At 46.8% G+C, this 20326-nt stretch overlaps 1 protein-coding gene across 2 annotated transcripts in view; it reads right to left on the bottom strand.

Moving 5' to 3' along the window:
• npas3 (neuronal PAS domain protein 3) overlaps positions 1 to 11961 on the bottom strand; it is a 281400-nt gene extending 269439 nt beyond the window's left edge. The window contains exon 1 of one of the 2 annotated variants that reach the window (XM_029250682.1): positions 11557 to 11961. In XM_029250682.1, coding sequence (XP_029106515.1) covers positions 11557 to 11711 — 155 coding nt within the window. In that variant the 5' untranslated portion in view covers positions 11712 to 11961. Of the gene's footprint in view, positions 1 to 8970; positions 9097 to 11556 lie in introns of those variants that run through there. The other variant, XM_029250683.1, reaches the window with a different exon arrangement.
• Positions 11962 to 20326: the final 8365 nt, after the last annotated feature.

Below are 20326 nucleotides of genomic sequence, written 5' to 3'. Positions count from 1 at the left end.
TGTGTAAGAATTCCATGCAGTCTATCAATCAATCATTGCTTCTGTAGAAGAATAACTGCTTCAATTCCGTTCCTCCAGAAAAGCACGGCCGACACGAGGGCACGTTGAGCAGGACTCCGGGGTGTCGGGTGTCTTTCGTACGTTTCCTTCTAGGAAAGCATTCCCTTGTCTGAAACGTACCAGTGTAAATACTTAAAGAATTTACAAAGCTGACACCTTGATGCAAATCTTCCAAAGCACTTTGACACTGAAGAAGCAATAAAATTGAGCATCTTTTCAAAGCTCTTTTTTTTGCATGATTTTACCTTTTTATAAATCTCACTGAAATGTGTGTGTCAATATTTATGAGAAAAGTTTTTAAATGATGAAAAACAGTGCTCTTGTTAGATCTGCTCTTCATTTCGCTGATGCCTTTGTCCAAGGTGACTTACACTCTATTTTTGCATTTTTATTTTGCATTCTATGCTGCTTACACTGATTTACCCATTTAAAAAGCAGCGTCCTTTTCACTGGGGTAATTCAGTAACTCTTCGTTACATCACAACTGCTCCACCGAACACTACTTGATGTTCCTGGCAATAATAGTTCACTTATCATTAATAGCTCATTAATTGTGATCGTGAAGGAAAATTCTAAACTAGCACACTTCTATCCTAGTCCATCCATATTGAATATTAAATCCAGTTATGAAAAACAGAAAATGTGACAACGGTACGATTTCCACGGCCTCCGCCTTCAGAGAGACGGCCCAGCATATGTCCGTGAGAGTGGTAAAGACCTGCTAAAAACCCTTGGAGCTTCCAAGCACCAACAGCAACGAGAGAACATGATTGGTGCCGCTGCTCATGACGAAAACACTGCTCTCTCATTCTTGGGACTGAACGAAGGGTCAACAATACAATTCTTATTTCTGAATAAAAACACAGAAATGATCACAGTTTTTTTCTCTTAGAACATTTAAGTAAAACAAAAACACATTTTAAAGCAATTCCACATACAGGATAACCACAGTTTGCCCTATTCAGGAGGCCCAGTGTCCACACCTACTTCACCAGCCAGCTGTAGAGCACAAGAAGCTATTTGGAATATTTCTAACGGGAAAGACTGCGCTCGGTCTCTAAACTGACACATGTTCATTGTGAAATGACGCAACGCATATAAAAGCATTAATAACATTATTCTGTTCTATAAAGAGCATCCTCCTTATCGAACCAGCTGCCCCTGTTATCGCATTTCATAACACGCTCCCATTGGTGTTCTCGGAACTGACAAATTGGCTGCGTTATGGCTTTTCCGCCGAGTTTCACGACAGTTTTCACAGTTACAAAGAAAAATCAAAGGCTAGTTTTTAAATCGGTTTATTCATCGGCTGTTTATAAAGAGTAAGTGTGAAGTAGGTGCAATTTAACAGAAACATCAAAGTGAAAAGGAGAAACGCAACACAGTAAAACCCCGGTCAAACGGGACCAGCAGCGGGAACAAGCTTTTTTTCGCAGTTCTCAGCATTTAACGTCAGAGTGACGCGCAAAAGTAAGCAAGAGAGTGTGTTCTGCTCACTTTCCCAGGTAAATTGCTAGTGTCCCAAACTGTGTCTCCCACCACACTCAATACACTTCAGTTCCTCCACGCTGACGGTGAAATATTACTCTGCACGTAGCCGAACTCTTGCTCCGTGGAAATTTACAATGCCAGGCAGTGGGATTCGAACCCCAAACCTCAGGTTGTGAGGCAATTGTCATAACCGAGATTCTCCCCTCATAATAAGCCATTTAAATTGTTCAGATCTTCAACTTTCACCAACGCAATGTTAAGCTGCTTGTTATTGACCCATTTACACAGCTGGGTAATTTGTCTGACAAATTTTGGGCAAGTACCTTGCTAAAGAGAACAGGTAGTACAGTAGGTGGGATTTGGACCACCGATCTTCAAATATGAAGGCAGCAGCTCTACCCAATATGCTGTCTTTATACTTTTAAGCCCCAATACTTCAAGTTTTTTTCTTTTTTACCTCCTTCGGGGCCATGATGACAAGAAAATGCGCACAAGTCACCAAAACGACGACACGCACGTGCACGCGACAACACGATGCAGCGTTTAACGCAAATTGAGATGGCCTCCATTCCCAGCATCCTCAGCCCGCCTGCGCGTCAAACGCCGGTATGGACAGTTCGGTCTGTCCCAACGGCCGGATTCGGTGCCCTTACACACCAAGAAGTGCACCGTGTTGCGGGGGAGGGCGTATGGTTCATGACCCGACCCGTAAATGCAGACAAGCAGCGGCAGCGAAACGGTGTTGATGGATTTCTGTTAGACCTACGGCACTTGTGCCGCACACCAGAGCGCCGGGCGGCTGCAGCGACACCGTGGACACGCCGTGTCCGCATGCCGAGGCCTTAAGCACAAGGCAATGGCGGTGCGCTGTAGGAGTCCTGTTTGCCATTGTCTGCCGTTTCTGCTGGCTGCTTCGCGTACAGACATCTGGTAAAGGTCATGCTTGCCTTTGTGAGGAGCAGTTCCCCCCTCTCCAACACCACCACCCACCCCCCCCCAAAAAAAAAAAAACCCCACAGAGAGAAAGAGCTCGTCGCCAGGCTGTTACATTATGAATAAGCGAGGAACAAAAGCATGCAGATACAGCAGTGACAAGATAATCCATGCAAATTTATCTATGACAAATTCAGTTGGATTTACAAATTACATTTACACAGAGCAATAAAAATGTGAGGGGGGGAAAGGAGTTGGGATGAAATGACGTGAGGCTGGAAGTCCAGAGGAAGCATCTCCATGGCACAGCTACTCTCCGCTCCGCTTCTCTCCTCGGTCCGAATCCGTTGAGTCACGAGCAATATTGGCTTAAAAGCGATCCTCGGATCCAGCGGCAGACAGGCTCCATAAAGCAATTGCAGAGATGTAAAGGAATAGAAATTATTTCCCCGAAGAGCGTTCGTGTGACAGTTGTGCCGTCAAAGCGCAGCGTCCTGATGCTTACAAACGTGAACTCGAACACATTGTTCTGTTACTTGTCTTGTTTAAACAAGAAGGGGCCGCTGCAAGCGCAAGAAGCTTGAGCGCCGCTATCTCAAAGCATTCCACATTATGAAACCGTACTTAATCGTTTGGAATCATTTTTAATGCTGGCAGTTTCTCCCGTTCTCGTCTCACGCACTCAAACGTAACCTTGTTTTGTACTTCGCTTTTGACATTGTTACATTCAGTATTTTGCATTACAAGCAAAGTTAAACTAGTAGTTCATCACACACTCGGTTACCAAACAAATCGCAGGCTGCATAATTACATGAAGCCGCAACCCGAAGGTTGCTGGTTCAAGGCCCGCTTCCTGCGGCTGCACTCCCGAGTTAAGGTGCTTATCGTGACTTGTTCCAGTAAGCACACCTCTAAGATCAAAAACAGCACATTTATTCCAATCAGAGCATCATCTAAGCAAAGGAATTACGATTAATAAAGAGGAGAAATTCTGCATGCAGCTTTTCTATTGTGATGTATTCTCCGCGGCTTGCAGCTCCGGACACTGTTTGCCATGTCGGTGCGCAAGTGAGAAAACAGATGTGTTAATAAGTAGTTCTGCTTTTGTTGCCGGGATCGAATGGATCTGCGGGACATATGGCTGCGGTCCAGGAGAGGATGCCGACTCCAACAGCAGCCATTTAGAAAGCCTGCGCTCGCTTGGCATGGGAAACACAGCGCACAATGCCACCGAAGAAAGCCTCGTATGGGGGCTTCTCTGGCTGACATCATGCTGGAGGAATGCTTTATAATAAATAATTAGGGAGGAAAGGAGTGCTCTGGGAAGCGCTAGCAGGACAGTTTGGGGACGGCAGCATTGTCTCACAGCATATATGACGGAGTTGAGAAAGCTGCACCGTTGCACCTGCGCGCAGAGCACACAATCCACAGTGGTATTGACACAACGCCCTGCTTCGACTACGACATCCGTCAATCTGCCGCTCTCCGTGTGCTGTTGATGCACTTTGTTTGGCCCCGAGTTGTGCATCACTATGGAGAAAAGTGTCTGCCAAATTCATAAATGCGAATGTCAAATGTGACCGTCTTCCACGAGAGAACATCCAATCAGGCCGTGTGCTCAACAGAGGCCCCCGCAAGTGCATCTGCGGCCTGGCAAAGGGCTGGTGAGAACGCTGCAGCAAGACCTGGGGTTTGGGGCATAACGATGACTGACAGCCTCAAATCCTGCGTGGGGAAGAGTCCGGTGGAGACCAGGGAGCAAGGCAGAGCACAGGAAGCTCGACAGAAACAAGCGTGACAGATACACCGCGCAGAAAGTCAAAAGCAGGAGGCGGCGGAGTAGAATGCGATCTCGGGGCAGATAAAGTGAAGGGTGGGGGCAGGGCGGCAAGCAGTACCTTGCTGATAGCGGCAGAAGAGCGCGCCACAGCACAGCGGAGCGGCCGATGGGAATCGGCACACCCAACATCTGTCTTTCGCGGGACACGTTAGCCGAAGGTCTCATTTCCTCCGCGGATGCTGAGAGATGTCGTGGAGGATTAAGAGAGGCCTTCAGGTAGGAGCTGGGTGTCGACACCTGCGACAAGTGCGTGCTCACAGGGGGGCAGCGGTGGCGCGTGACGAATCGCTGCCACGGAGAAAACGCCGGGCGCTTCGATCAGTAAACAAGGACAGGCAGACGGACGCGTACTGGGATGAAGAGCAGCTGCTGCTGGGGACAGCTGGCACCGTAGTAGTTAGAGCGACTGCCTTTGGACCCAAAGGTTGCATGTTTGAGCCTTACCTCTGGCTGTAGTACCCTTGATCAAGGTACTTACACTGAATTGTACAGTGGAAAAAAAAAAAAAATTACCCAGCTGTATAAATGGGTAAATAATTGTAACCTTAACATTGCAGGTTTCTTTGGAGAAAAGCGTCAGCTAAATGAATAAATGTAATGCTGGAAAGGGGTGTGGAGCACTGGCCTTCGCCATACCACCAAAAGCAGGTGCAGGACATGTGTGGAAACACAAACTGCAGTGACTTCTGACCTCAGAGAGGCACATTTGTACATGGCATTAATAATACATCATTACATTTCATTGGGTGAGTCTGGGGTTTGAGTCCTGCTTGGGGTGCCTTGCAGTGGACGGTGCCCCTTGGGCCCTGTGTTGCTGGGTTAGGCTCTGGTTTGCTACAACCCTGCTTGGGAGAAGTGGCTTTAGACTGTGTGTGCGTTTCATTGGCATTTACCTCAAATTAGGCAGTGAAGGGGGCATGACATGTAAACAAATACAAAAAGTGTTGCATCGTGGGCACTAAGTAAGCCTGACTGGCATCATCTAAGGTTCAGCCAAGTACAGGTGTCATCTCTGAAAGCACCTGTGGCCCCCACCTGAGGATGGAAGCACCCCCCTGCCAAAAAAAAAAAAAAAAAAAACCTATTGTGGGTCTGCTTGAAAACAGCGGCAAAATTAAGCAACTCAAATACTGCGGGAGGTAAAAAGTCCCTTAATATGACACCCCCAGCAGAGCTGCGTTATTGGCTTTGTGACAGATATGTTTCCGATGCCCAGCCCTCCGCACTGACCTTCACGACACGGGCAGCGCGAAGGGAGCGAAGCCGCACTACGACGCTCGGCAAACCGCTCTCTAATGGAGATTAATACGCAACTTCTTTAACAGGCAGCGGCTTCCTCAAACAGCCTCCAGTCGGTCGATAAGACGCCCCGCGTGTCGCCACATCGCCGTGGAAAGGAGAGCGGACGCTGCACTGCGCAAGGTGTATCTTTTTAATAAGCCATTATCATTCCTGGCTACGCAGCTATAAGGTCGAGTATCCGTCCTCGCACCTCGGCAATTCCATGCATTACCGCTCCTGCCGACAGGCAGTTGCCTTGAAAATATTTCATTATTTCAGTTTTTTCCCATTTGTATATCCTTGGCCTTACGTTATGAAGGCCACCCTGTGTTCTATATTTTTCCATTTCCATTTTCGCTGTTGCTGAAATACTTAGGCTATAGAAAATGAAGGCACTGCGACATAAAGCGGGACTGTAATCTCCTCCACTTCTGCCCTGTTCCCAAATAGCTCGGCAACACCTGCTTTCCACGCTTTCAAACTTAAAAACATTGCGTTGCTGACAACTTTCTCAACGTGACAATTACATGCTGAAAACGGAACAAAGTTTCTGCTTCTGAACAAATGTAATATGACGAAGCCAAATATCTGCAGCACAAAAATTAATGTTTACCTTTCTTCAGACTGCATTTACATATTAAGCACAGCTGCCTCGCATACCTGACAGCCTCGCATTATGTGCTGCATAGCATCTGCAAGCCCTTTGTAGAAAACATTAAAAAAATACTCATAAATTATGCACTCCACATTCAACACATGCTTCTGAAATCACCACTTTCAAAACCTAAGGTGTGTCTTTAAAAAAAAAAAAAAAAAATTACACATGCATGCAGTATTCTTGAAAAAGGATATGAGTAAAGCAGGCCAAAAAAACCCAGGCTCTTCTTTATATAAACCATTCATTCTGAAAGAAGGAAGGAAATTGGATAATTTGGAATTTTCTGCCCGAGGGATACAAAACGGTTTCCAAAACAGTAAAAAAAAAAGTAGAAAAGTCTTTGTGGTCACATATGTATTGTGTGAGGAGCAGCCAGCTCCACTACTCCTCCGGCAGAGCCGTATCTGCACTTCCCACCAAGGTGCTTTCCTTCCGGCACCACCGTACCACGTTCGGGGTGCTAGGGAACACGCCAGGAGAACAAAACATGCCATTAAGCGTCATTCCATGAAACAGCACGCATCCTCAGAACGCATTCAGCGGGAATTGTGGACCGCGCCTTGTTCAGTTCGGCTCTCGAGCAGCACGACGACAGCCGGTGCAGTCGGACTCCGCTCCTTCCCAACGGCAACAGGAGGCAGGTGATAAAGAAGGCACTCATGCAAAGGCTATGAAGTCTCCCTGTCAAAATTAATTCCATCTTCAAGATCCCTATCTGTGAGATACACCCAAAATGGCACACAAATATGCTCCTGCCTGAGAGATTACCGGAGACTGCCTTAGCATAAACATTCCTGCCGCTGCAACTGTAACTGCGCTGCGTGAAAAAAGGATACTGAGGCAACACACAGCTGTACTGAACCCAGGCGCTTTGCCACTGTCTTCAGAGTCTGCGGCAACACGTGTGTAACGCACGACAGAAACGGCTGGCATAACCCCAAGAGTACTACAGTCTGCGACAACGTGCGTGTAACGTAGGAACAGGTATGAGCCTTTATAGTACTACAGCCTGTTACAATTTGCACATAATGTGCAACATAGGAAGATGCAGTACGGCTCCTGACAACCTGTGAAAAATGGGTAACGGAGAAACAGGTGTAACCCTAACAGCACTACAGCCCGTTACAATGTGCATTAACTGTGTAACACAGGAATATGTAACAGTCTGTGACAATGTGTATAATATAATGTGTAACGTAGGAAGACTGAATACGCAATACATTGTGCGACAGATGCATGACCGCATACATTTATAAGGTATGTATATAACTGCACAAAGGGACAGCTGGTAGTGCAGGGGCTTGGGCTGTGCCTTTTGACCCCAAGGTCACAGGTTCGAATCGCGCGGAGGCTGTGGTGCCCCTGAGCAAAGTACTTACCCTAAGCTGCTCCAGTAAAAGACTGCCCAGCTATATAAGCAGGTAAATAATTACGGGTAGATTCACAGTAAGTCATTTTAGAGAAAAGCGCCCGCTAAACGAGAAAACGCAAATGCACAACCCTAACAGTACAAGAGTCTATGACAACGAGAAACATAAGAAGGCACAACTGTTAAACGCCACACACACCGTCAGGGACTGCAGAGCGACCGGCTTATAAATAGCCGTACAGTCCGAGGCGGTGCTGCTCCTTACATGATCCCACCATCAGAAAGTGTGAATCCTTGTCACGTCCAACGTGTTGCTGCTGTTAGCATCTGTGCAGCAAAAACAAGAGGCAAAGCAAGAGTCGCACACCGCTCTCCGGGCCTTAAGCACAACATGTTACACCCGCTCTGTCTGTGGCCCAAGGCTTAACCACAACTGCAACACACCAAACACCAAACACCATCCCCAACCACCACAGTGTCAGGGCACAAATGAGACATCTGCAGACAGCACACGGAAGGAACGCTGCTTCGAAGCAGAACCTTCTTCACGCCACATTTCTGACGAATGAAAACTAACACCTGGCTGGCGCAATTACGCAGAAGATTAATTGAGCAAATCTGAGCACTGCACTCGAGTGTAGGATCGTCACACGTACAAACACGCAATAACCGCAGGAAGACGGGGACGCGCGCCGGCCGCGGCGGCCGAGCTCGGCTCGGGGGAGCTTTTTCAGCACATTGTGACACAGCGCAAAAGTAAACAGCGCTCGCACAAAGCCGCCGCTGTCCTTCACGGGCTCCGAACGAAAATAATGTCGCTAATGCCGCACAAGTGCAGGGCGCGGAGAGGCGCGCGCGCAGCTGCTGGCGCGAGCTGCAGCGCGAGCGGGCTACGGGAGAAGTTCCCAGCAGCCGCGGCGGGTTACAGGTTTTATGCTAATGAGCCCCCGAGCCTCGGAGGCGCCCGCTCGGCCTTGCCGCACCGCACCGCCCCGCAGCGCAGCGCAGCCGCGTCCCAGCGGCGCGTCCACGGGAGCCCGGGCCTCGAGCGAGCCGCCGCGCGCACGGCGTGTCCCAGCCACGCAGGACAGCGCCGCGCCGCGCCTTCCAGCACCTGTGGTCAGATGTGGACGGAGAGAAGCACACAAACGGGCGCGCGCGCGCGCCCACACACACACGCGCGCACACACACACACACACGTACGCACACTCGGGGTATACCTGCTACCCACGGCCAACGTGGCCATCACACACTCCCGTCACAAGTTGTCACACTCGAAGTGTGGCCGCGCGGGCGAGCGGAAGGCGGAGGAGGAGGAGGCGCCGCGCGACCATTACCGTTCTCTCCGCGAAGGGTCCTGCTGGATGCTCGGCTTCGTGGGCGCCATCTTCCTGCTCTTCCCCTCTTTCTCACTCTTTTCTCGTGCGATCTGTCGTGACACGCAGTCGGAGGCAGCGAGGCGACGCGGCGCGCACACTACTGCGAGTGTCTGAGGGCGGCCATGGGCGTCGTGTGCTCCGGCGTCGCGGTGCGAGAGGAGGACGGAGCGCCGACGCGGGGCTCCGAAGGCATGCCAAGAAAAGTGCAAGGAGAGCGGGGAACGGGCGCTCCTCGGCCCGCAGCCTCTGCTGGACACGGCCCGCCAGTTAGCAGCCCCGCCGGAGCGTCACATGAGCGCGCTGCTCGGCGAAAGCCCCGCGGAGAAGGCGCTGCTGCGCGCCCGCTTCCTGCGCGTTTCGCAGCCCGTCGCGGCTCCGCGCCTCTGGAGGAGGACACATCTCCGCTCCCGCCGGCGCAACAACGCCACTCAGTTGCAGCGCGAGACACTTTACGTTTCCGCCGCGCTCGCGGCGCGACCCTCAGCGCCCGCGCGCCCCTTTTTTCTGCCGTTATTCAGCGCGAACGGCGAGATGCGACAAAAGAGCGCTCGGCTCGCGTGCACCGTCGCGCGCCAACGTCGGCTTTCGCCCACGTTCGGCCGGACGAGCTCGTGCGGGAATTGGTTATCGGCGACGCGCCGCCGCGGCTTTATTGTTCTCCTCCGCAAATGTCAGTTTTACGTCGCGGCGCCTTTTACTTCAATTTACTAAAACAGACAAAAAAAAAAAAATAAATGAAAGAAATAAGTGATGTCTGCAGAAATTCCGTGTCAGCGCGTCCTGTCCTGACAGAAGAGAACAGGACACAACACACACCCCACAGCGAGACGTGCACTCGCACGTCAAAAGTGTCCACATTCACACCCAATTCCAAACTGAACAGAGTATTGAGAAGAATTCATGCCAATTCAACAGACCGGTCACTGTTCCCCGAGTCTCGAACGACACACCGTGCTTTGCACAGCGGCATTGATTAAATAAACGTCCCCAAGCACTGTACGCGTTTCCACAGCGCGAATTCATCTCCGCTTCCTTTTCATGACCTGCGTGGAAACGTTAATAAACCACGGTCTGCATAACCGCATGCACGATTTTCCTCTTACCACACATAATTTACATCACGTGCTACACATAATTCACAGCTAAATCCAATTGAAACAAACATGGAAATACTGTATCAGAACGCTGACACACTTGTCATGTGCAGAATTCGCGCTTTCCTCTAATATAAAAGTATATTTGCTCAAACGTGATAACGAGTACATTCCAGGCCACGTGTATTACAAAGGACGTATAATTTAATTTAAGCCTAGTTAATTTCATTTTAATTAGATCCTGCAATGAAATTGCTCTCCCCTGTTGGGATCACGGGTTTTCACCACTAACGTTTATGGAAACAAAAGTTATAATTTATCATTTACTAAAATATCCATATTTCGTCATCTTCAGAATTATTTTTAAAGAAATCTCTAAGTCCCTTTTCGTGATGGGATATTGTTAAAGTGACTAACGCCTGTTGAAACTGTTGAATGTGACCAAGGTCTCAAACAAGTATTAAATGCAGAACTACTAATTGTGATAAATCGTCAATAACAAAGATAAATATGAACACCTCAGGACATTAAACACGCCAGTTATATATGAAGTAACTAAATTTTCCAAGATTTCTTTTTCTGGTTCTGAAACTGCGTGTGTAATTGTATGACCGCTGCCTGGTCCAACATGTTCAATCTTTACCAGAGTAGAACCAGCTTCTCACTTTATCATTTGTTCTACATACATTATATATATATATAATATATGTGTGTGTGTATGTGTGTGTGTATTTTTCAGCATTTCAGGAACTGTATACAGAACTGTACAAAGCCTGGCCACATTTATCCATCACTGTACTCATTTGTTAATGCAGGAAACAACATTCAACTTGCACTGTCACTGCTGTAACTCTTCTATGGAACATACTCGTGTACCACAATAAACCACATAAAATGCACACACACACACACACACACACACACACACACACACACACACACAATTTTGAGACACACAAAGAAGTTGAAAATTAAAACGCCGGTACATTTAAATAATCATGTAGGGTGTATACTGGAGGTCTGGGTACTCTGAAGTTTTCATTATACTAAGTTCTTATTCTTACATGGTCCACCACTCTTTCACGTACTGAACGAACACAAACACACACAGTGACACACACACAAAGTACGTATGTTAAAAGTATGATCCTGAGAATTTTTCCTACCGTTACTCCTACTGCAATAATAATTTGGTATCTGTCTGAATGAAGACACGCACAATGAATGACGGGTGTGCAGGTGCGATGGTGTACGGACGCCCTAACTTTGGCTTAGCGTGCACATGGCATGCGGACACGCACATCATCATGCCCCTGCCAGCGCGCTGCCATTGATTGTGCCCCCAAACCAGTCACACGCGTTTCATGCGAGTGACACTGACTGAGGCTCCCGCCTGTGCTGCAGGCAGCGGTAACCCGCGTGGAAGCGCCGTTCGGAGCACCGCACTTACCTCTGCTGGTACGAGGAGATGCCCTGCACGTTCTGCGGCGCGCCGTTCGTGGAGCCGGGCATTCTGCCCACGGTGGGACCCGCCGCCATCCCCCCGGCTGCCCCGCCGGCCGCCGCCGTCACCTGGACGCTGAAATCCGGGAAGATCCTGATCATCCCCGCTCGAGGGGGCCGAGCGCGACGCAAGTCTCTGGGCGGGTGCGCGAGTACGAGCCTTCGGTCCGGACGCGGCGCTCACAGCGCGGTCCCATCGGCGGCGCGCGGCAGCGATCCAGCCATACTCATACTGCACCTCCGGACCTGGGTACGAGCGGACGGGCGGCGCGCTTTCAGGAGGCTGCCGGTGACATGGAGCTCTGACAGCCCGCACCGGAGACTGTGCACGCGGACACGAAGAAGAACGTGGCGCTTTTTTTTTTTTTTTTTTTCGCGGGGAGTAGGAGGAGGAGGAGGAGGAGGAGTGCTTCTTAAAGTACCTGCGCGGCGTGTAGAGCGCCTCGAGAGCGAGGTAAACAAGTGGAGCCGAGTTCTCACACGTGCCCCCGCGATTCCTGTCAAAAAGAGCGCGCCCCCGACGAACGGCAGCGAGCCACTGACTGTTCACTTCATGTCAAGTCAGTGCGGAGAGTTTGACGGAGCGACGCGCCGCGCGCAAGTAGCCGCTGCACGCGAGCTTCCAGCGCGAGGCTGACAGTGCTGCTAATGAGGCGGAGGGAGGCGCGCGGCGCGCGCTTCCCCCGGCTCGTGCAACTTGTTGTGGCACTTCGGAGTCCCGGCGCGGAGTCGGGCGGTTCGGACTGTCGCTGTGCGTCCTCGAGAAGAAGAGCCAAGTGCTCCAGAAAAGGTCTGTGAAACGGAGAGAGCGCGCTAGGCTACGCTGTCGACACAAAAAAAAAAAAAGTACTACACCGGCGACTTTGCAAAAAAATACGACCGATTAAAAAAAAGGGTGTGCTGGATAAACCTACAATTTTATACTACGACTACGAGAGTTTCCTTCGTTAGTGCAAAGAAAGCATCCTCCGCACGCCGCACAGTCTTCGTGTTGACAGACGGCGAGGTGTGCGTTCAGTGCCGCGCGCTCACACCGCGCTGACGCACCAATTTCGCCACTTAAGAAGTGAGGGGTGCAGTAATAAATAGTTATTCGCCGGCTTCTGCCGCCTTGTGTGTGGAAGTCTAGCGCGGTTCTTGCTCTAAAGGTGCCGCGCATTCCCGCTGTTCGTAAGTAGAGGCTGCTCGCGCGCGGGTTCTCCCAAATAAAGTGCCGCTCTGAGCTCGGACGCGCCGCGCTGCCATTCCTCGTGAGCGCGACAAGACCAACTTGGCGGCGGTCGCGCCTGATTAACCTGACTCGCGCCGGCCGTCCCGGAGCGCGCGCAGCGCCTCGTCCCAACCAATCAAAGGAAATGACAAGAGCGCGCGCGAGGCGCCTCAGCAGTAACCCGTTGCAGCCCGGGGAGTCTGTCAGAACATAACGTGCACAGTCGCGGAAGCCCCTCAGGCTATTGAAACCCTCAAAGTTCCCACTTATGCTTAGATTTTAATCGAATCTATAGATAATAATAATAATTTTAGGTCATATACACAGTCAGTGTGTTTTAGGTTTCCTATCGCATAAAATGGCTGAGTATTTGCCATTCATTGGATTGGTACAACAAAGTTTTTTTTCTTAAACGATAACAATATAATATTAACTTAATATGTTATTATCGAATAAATGTTACGTTTTGTACTGATAAAATAGTAATTTTAAAGTAAAAAGATGCGTTCAAATCAAGCCTGTTTTGCTAGCTCCTCATTTGCGAACGAAAGTCGTTCGCCTGAACAGTTAAACGAGTCCTCGCGCTGTAAATGAATTTCCTACGTCAGATCTGGTCTCGAACGATCCTTCAATATTTGTCTTTTTAGCAAAACATATGCTGCGCTCCTACTTATTCTCCCCTCATACTTTGCTGCTGACTGGGGAAAAAATTAGGAATTTACCTGTGATGACAAGCGATACTATTTCTATATGTTTAGTATCTCTTTTATTCACCTTGTTCCTTTAAAATAAATGTACTTATGCCTCACCAGTTTTCCTTGCACTTGGTGTGTTCTCTTGGCGTTTTATTTCCTCAAATTTACCTTCAAATTTTTATTCTTTCGGCTCTTTACTCTCTTCAGTGTGAGACCTGCCAGCTGGCTGAACCTCTTCTGCATAAGGAAATACAATGTTTCTCTATTCTGCAGACTATTCAGCTGATGCTTCTCTCCAAAGCAACTTGCAGCTATTTACATTCATTTATTTAGCAGACACTTTTCTCCAAAGCAACTTCCAAAGAACTCTATGTGCTGTTGTCAGCCCACACACCTTATTCACCATGGTGACTTACACTGCTAGATACACTACTTACGCTGGGTCACTCATCCATACATCAGTGGAACACACACTCTCTGTCACTCACACACTACGGGGGACCCTGAACAGCATGTCTTTGGAGTGTGGGAGGAAACCAGAGAACCCCAAGGAAATCTACACAGACATGGGGAGAACATGCAAACTCTACACAGACTGAGAGGGGACTGAACCCATGTCCTCTTGCACTACCCAGGTGCTGTGAGACAGCAGCATTACTCACTGTGCTCCCCTACCACCTATTTGTACAGTTGGGTAATTTTACTGGCGCAATTTAGGGTAAGTACGTTGTGCCAAGGGTATTGAAAGTGATACTCAAACCTACAACCTTTGGTTCCAAAGCCAGTAGCTCTAGCCACTACATTACAAGCTGTCCCCAAATGCTTAGCTACTTACAGCTATTTATCCATTTAAACAGTTGGTCAATTTTTCAGCTTGAGCTAAAAGCTGAGCTGGGATTCAAACCTGTGACCTGCAAGTCTAACAGCCTAAACTCTTACCAATACACTATTAGTTCTAGCCAAAGCTCTCTATTTTTGTCAAGCAGGGTTTTTTGACTGGTGTTCTTAACTGTTATAAATGCTTTTTAATACAGTATAGGTATTGTTTGCATTGCAGAAAGAGCATATGCCTAGATTTTGGGACTGTTTACAAGAGAAATGTGCACTATAGCAGACCCATTTCTCTCTTCTGTAGGGCAAACCTTTTTTTTTCATTTATACTTGTGTGTGTGTAATTTGGACCTCTGACATATGTTTTAAGTGGTTTCTTTTATATTGCAGGCACGCTGAAACGACAGCTCAACCCCGGTAAACTTCGTTCTGTCCCCAATTCAGAACATTTACTCATTTAACTGATGTTTTTCTCCAAAGCAACTTACAATTATTTACCCAAAAAAAAATATTCAAACAATGGAAATTTTGAACTAGAACAATCTACATATTTAACTGACACTTTTTTCCAAAGCAACTTGCAATGTTAAGGTTACAGTTATTTACCCAGCTAGGTAATTTTAATGGAGCAATTTAGAGTAGGCACCTTGCTTAAGGGGCCTACAGCTGGAGGTAGTAAGTGAACCTGCAACCTTTGGATGGAGAGGTAGGAGCTCTAACCACTACCCTACCAGCTGTCCTTCAATTTAAGGTAAATATCTCGCTCCAGGGTACTACAGCTGGGGGTGGGATTCAAACCTGCAACCTTTGGGACAAAAGGCAGCTGCTCTGACCACTGTCCCTTTGTTAGCTTCCACTTCTGTCTATTAGACTGTCCGTCATGCATCCGCATGCATGACATGTTCTCCTCCGACACGCTCCAGCAGCGCCGATTGCTGCTCACCTGGAAGCGCAGCACTGCTGCCAAGTGCAAACTGTGGAAACCAACCTGACCACAAGCTTACACAGCAGCTGCCCGAGACACCCCGAACATCATAAATCCCCTCCATGCCATAATGGCAGCGTGGAACTCCCGAGCTGAGGCTGTTTTATTTACCTGTATATGTTTTCACTACACACAGTGACAGACTTGTGCATAGTAAATTGTAGGGTAATTAAAAACAGCTTCTTACTGACCATTGCCAAGTGTGAACACCTTTCTTTATTAAAAATGATGGCACGTAAATTGCAATATTGAAATTTTAATGAAGAAGTGGCTCAGTGGGAAATATTGTCATCTCACAGCTTCACGGTTGTTGGTTATAATCTGACTACCTGGTTATAATTTGAATGCAGCTTTTCAATGTTTTCCCTGTGTTCACATGAATTTACCTCTGATGTACCTTTCCTCCCATATACATCTCACACTTTTGCCGTACATCCTGAGTATTTGAATGATTTTTACTTTCATTGATTCTGCGGTGTGTGGCACTACTGACTGTACTTTACCACACTTCACCACACAGCGGTCTGGCCCCAACAGCAAAAAACTGAAAAGGAGCCACCTGGGCCTTGAAAATGTGATTATTAGAATAAGGTGTCATCCAGAATAAAATCTGTCAGACAATCATAGAAGGAAAAGAAGAGATCAGTAAAATTACCCAGTTGTATAGACAGGTAAATAACTGCAAGCAGCTTGACATTGCAAGTCTCTTCGGAAAAAAGCGTTAACCAACTGAAGAAATGTAAATGGAAATATGAATTCTCAGGTCAATACTCAACTTTTGTATGTGCTCCTTTATCAGTGGCCTAAAGCCACACTCTAAGTAGCTGAAGTTCCTAAAGTTTATTTTTTGTGCATCCATGTAGCATAGAAGTAGCACATTAACATGTATAGCAAAAGCCAACTGCTTTAAACTGGATGAAATTTCAGATATTGTAACATACTGTAGGTGAGCACATTTACCTGACACTTTTCTCCAAAGCAACTTGCAGTGTTAAGGTCACAATTATTACATGCTTACAATCATTTACCCATTTAGGCAGCTGGGTAATTTTACTGGAGCAATTCAGGGTAAGTGCTTTGCTTAAGGGTACTACAGCCAGAGGTTGGATCAAGCCTCTGACCTTGGGGTTCAAAGGCAGTAGCTCTAACCACTACACTACAAGCTGTCCCCAGTAAGTGCCTTGGTGGTGTGAGAGAACATGGGTTTGACCCCTGCCCCTCCCCCCCCCCCCCCCCACCCTTAGTATGTGGAGTTTCCATGTTCTCCCTGTGTCTATGTGGGTTTCATCCAAGTGCTCTGGTTTCCTCCCACACTGATGTATGGATGAGTGACCTGTTGTAAGTAGTGTATCTAGCAGTGTAAGTCACCTTGGTGAATAAGGTATGTGGGCTGATAACACTACATAGAGTTCATTGGATGTTGCTTTGGAGAAAAGCGTCTGCTAAATAAATAAATGTAAAGCATTACTTACATTTTTCTAATCCCTTCTGTACCTTTGCTAGAGACATTTTGAACCTATGATGGAAGTAGCTCTTCAGGACCTCAAGGTCTTGAATGAAAAGTATCTGCAGTAAGACCTAGTTAGCATTTTGTCTGCTTTGACCACTAAATTATCCTGTTTCTGAAGAACTGTCCTGCAGCTCCAGTAACTATAGTGATCGGAGCCTTTGAAGATTCGATTACTTTCTGAACAGAGGGAGTCGGTGAAACCTGCTGACAAAGTCTTTAAGTGTATAGACAAGAGTGGACAATGCAGGGCCTTTACAAGGTAAAGGGCTGAAAAGGGAAGCACATCTGTAAGATGGAGAACCATAACGTCTTTCAGTTTATGTGACCTGCGTGGCCTGGCACACCTCCTGGAGTGGTGTGTCCCATGGTGCTAAGGCACTGTGACATAGGGCCTAATCGGGTATCTTGCACCGCTCTTCCTGAACAGTTCCGTAACATCCTTCGCAGCCTGACACTTTGGAGAAGAGCGTCAGCTAAAGAAATGTAAGGATGCTTAACTACGCTTTCGGGGTGAGTATTTAATGTCTGAGGTAGAAATGAACAGTTATTTATTAGATGCTTTTTTCCAAAACAACTTCCAATGAACTCTATGTAGTGTTACCAGCCCACACACCTTATTCCCTGTGGTGACTTACACTGCTAGATAGACTACTTACACTGGGTCACTCATCCATACATCAGTGGAACACACACACTCTCTCTGTCACTCACACACTATGGGGGAACCTGAACAGCATGTCTTTGGATTGTGGGAGGAAACCAGAGCACCCAGACAACATTCAAACACCACACAGCCTGAGCAGGGATTGAACCTATATCCTGTCACACCACCCAGGTGTTGTATGACAGGAGCACTACTCACTGTGGCACCATGCCATCCCGAACAGCTTCAGTTTAGCAAAGTGTGCCTTAACCTACCTGCCAGAACTCAGTGGTCGGTCTGGGTTTGTCCTGATTTCAGTAATGCCGCGTCCTGAGCCGGAAGTCTGATGAGTCCTGTAAATTCAGACTTCATTCCTCCATCTCAAGGTTGCGCTTGGGTGGTGTCAAACACCTTCTGCGAAGAATGCAAACTTCGCAGACAAAGAGCTGAGCTCCTTACAATTACTACTTTAATCATCACACACACACACACACACACACACTGTCTGAAACCGTGTGTCCCGAGTGGGGTCACGGTGAACAGGAGCCTCACTTGGCAACACAGGGCGCAGCGCTGGAGAGGGAGGGGACACACCCCAGACGGGATGCCAGTCCGTCGCAAGGCACCCCAAGCGGGACTCGAACCCCAGACCCACCAGAGAGCAGGACCCCGCACCGCCGTGCCCCTACTTTAATCATCAGTTGGGCATAATTTAGATTCAGAATTTTTATTCCAGCCTTTTCACATGAATCATAGTGGGTGGCAAAATGTTACACAAAAATCGTAGCATTCAAAAATTTTATCTTTACTTTTGTCAGCTACTGAAATAGCTGTAATTAGATTGTAAAGTGCTCTTGGAAAACTAGTATGCTCGTTGTGGAGAATGAGGAGAGGAACAAAAAAAACACATGCTTGCGAGCTGGTCAGCACAGCCTGTGAAAAAATATTGAAATCTGTTACTACTAATTGAACATACTTGCAAGCAAAAGCTTTGCCTGTTATTTTAATGATGAAAAGGCAGTGCATCTATATGAAAACACGTATTAATGTTGTGGAGCAGTAGGTATCACGTTGGTTAATGCTGGGGCCTTTGGACTTAGAGGACCCGTGATTGACCCTCACCTCCTTCTGCAGTACCCTTGAGCGACATACTTACTGTATGGTAAATCTTCGGAAGTAATTGAACAATTAAACTGTTATTAGATAAGCGTCAGCTAAATATGTAAATGTAAATACAACCAGTGGACACATTTTGCATGATCTGTATGATATACTGTACTTTCACATGGACCGTGCAGTGTGTATTTTGGTATAGTTAATACACACTCAAAGCTGTGTGAGTCCCATTGCACCCGTGATGCTGATACACTTATTACCTCTGTTTCCATGAGCGTGGTAACATATAATTTTGACACTATGATGTAATGGTGTACTTCCAGTTATTGTTACTTTGTCAAATAAAGGAAATTAAATGCGGTAGCTGTTATCTTACATTTACATTTACGTTTATTCATTTAGCAGACGCTTTTCTCCAAAGTGACGTACATCTCACGGAAAATAGAACGTGTCCATTACATCAGGAGAAAGAGAGATAGTTGCAGATGTGTGATTCTTAGTTAGTTTGTTTCTTTTAACCAGATACACTGACGTAGCTGCATAAAATTTTACGAGAATATCAACGAACATTTACGATACTTTGAGGAGTAGCTTTGTAAAGGTTTATCCGGGCATGATCTTAAAGTTATAGTGCAGGAACATTTACACCTTACATGGACCTAAGAGATGATGGGCAAATTGAGTCTAGAAGAGGTGAGTTTCAAGACCCTTTTTAGATGTAGACAGAGATTCAGCAGTTCTGAGTGAGCGGGGGAAGTCTTTCCACCACAACGGAGCCAGAACCGAAACCTCCGTTCTTTACCTCCGTCTTCCTCTCACGCTTCAAAAATGTACTTATGCAAAGAATTCTTCTGAACTCCACCTCAACTTGTTACATCCTGTGATGTGGTGTACTACTGTTTGTGTTTGTCCGGTGAACATCGCTTGGTTATAGTTCAACAGTAAATGTGTTTCATGTTTCATCATATCAAAGTTGTACATAATTTTCAGATTTTTTTTCCATACTGTTGGCTTCATGTTCTTCTGTTAGCAACCTAAATGTATCGCCCTCTTTTTGAATTCAATCAGCCATTTGTGACCCAGCCCATGGTTACTAGCAGATCCCTAAATGTAACAGGGATATAAAACTACAGTATGTGCGTGTACAGCAGCTGTGTCATACAAGTTTAGTCATGTCTATGTCAGCTTCATCTGTCAAATGTATCACATTACCATTCAGTGTATTTTCACTAAGTATAAAATGTGTACAATAATGCATTCAGCATGTATCTGTAATCACTCTGCTGTAACACTTCTACAATACAGAAGTAATTAGAAAGACCTGTGCTCATAATTTGGTAAATGTATAATGTAACACATAATCACTTAATGTTACACCAAGGGAAACATTGTATTACACTTGATTCACCTTAAGTATGGAAAACATGCTTAAGTACGCATATTCCACTCTTTATAATAGATACAGTATATATTTGTATAAAATATATATATATATATATGTATATATAATCTGCTTAACAGCATAACTGAATTTTTTTCACAACAAAGACAGAATCAACATATATAGAAAATACAAGTACATAGAGATACATGATTCAACTCAAAGGCAAAGCGTTACAATGTTTAGCCCTAAATATTATCACACTATCCAAGAAGATCTAAAAAGGTGCCCTGATCTTCTGAAATTCATTCAAGATGTCCTGCAGGTAGAGCATTAACTTTTTCCA

Source organism: Scleropages formosus, chromosome 3, assembly GCF_900964775.1.
Source record: "Scleropages formosus chromosome 3, fSclFor1.1, whole genome shotgun sequence".
NCBI lineage: Eukaryota > Metazoa > Chordata > Actinopteri > Osteoglossiformes > Osteoglossidae > Scleropages > Scleropages formosus.
Note: the sequence above shows the minus strand (reverse complement) of the source record. Positions and strands in the feature narration are given on the sequence as shown.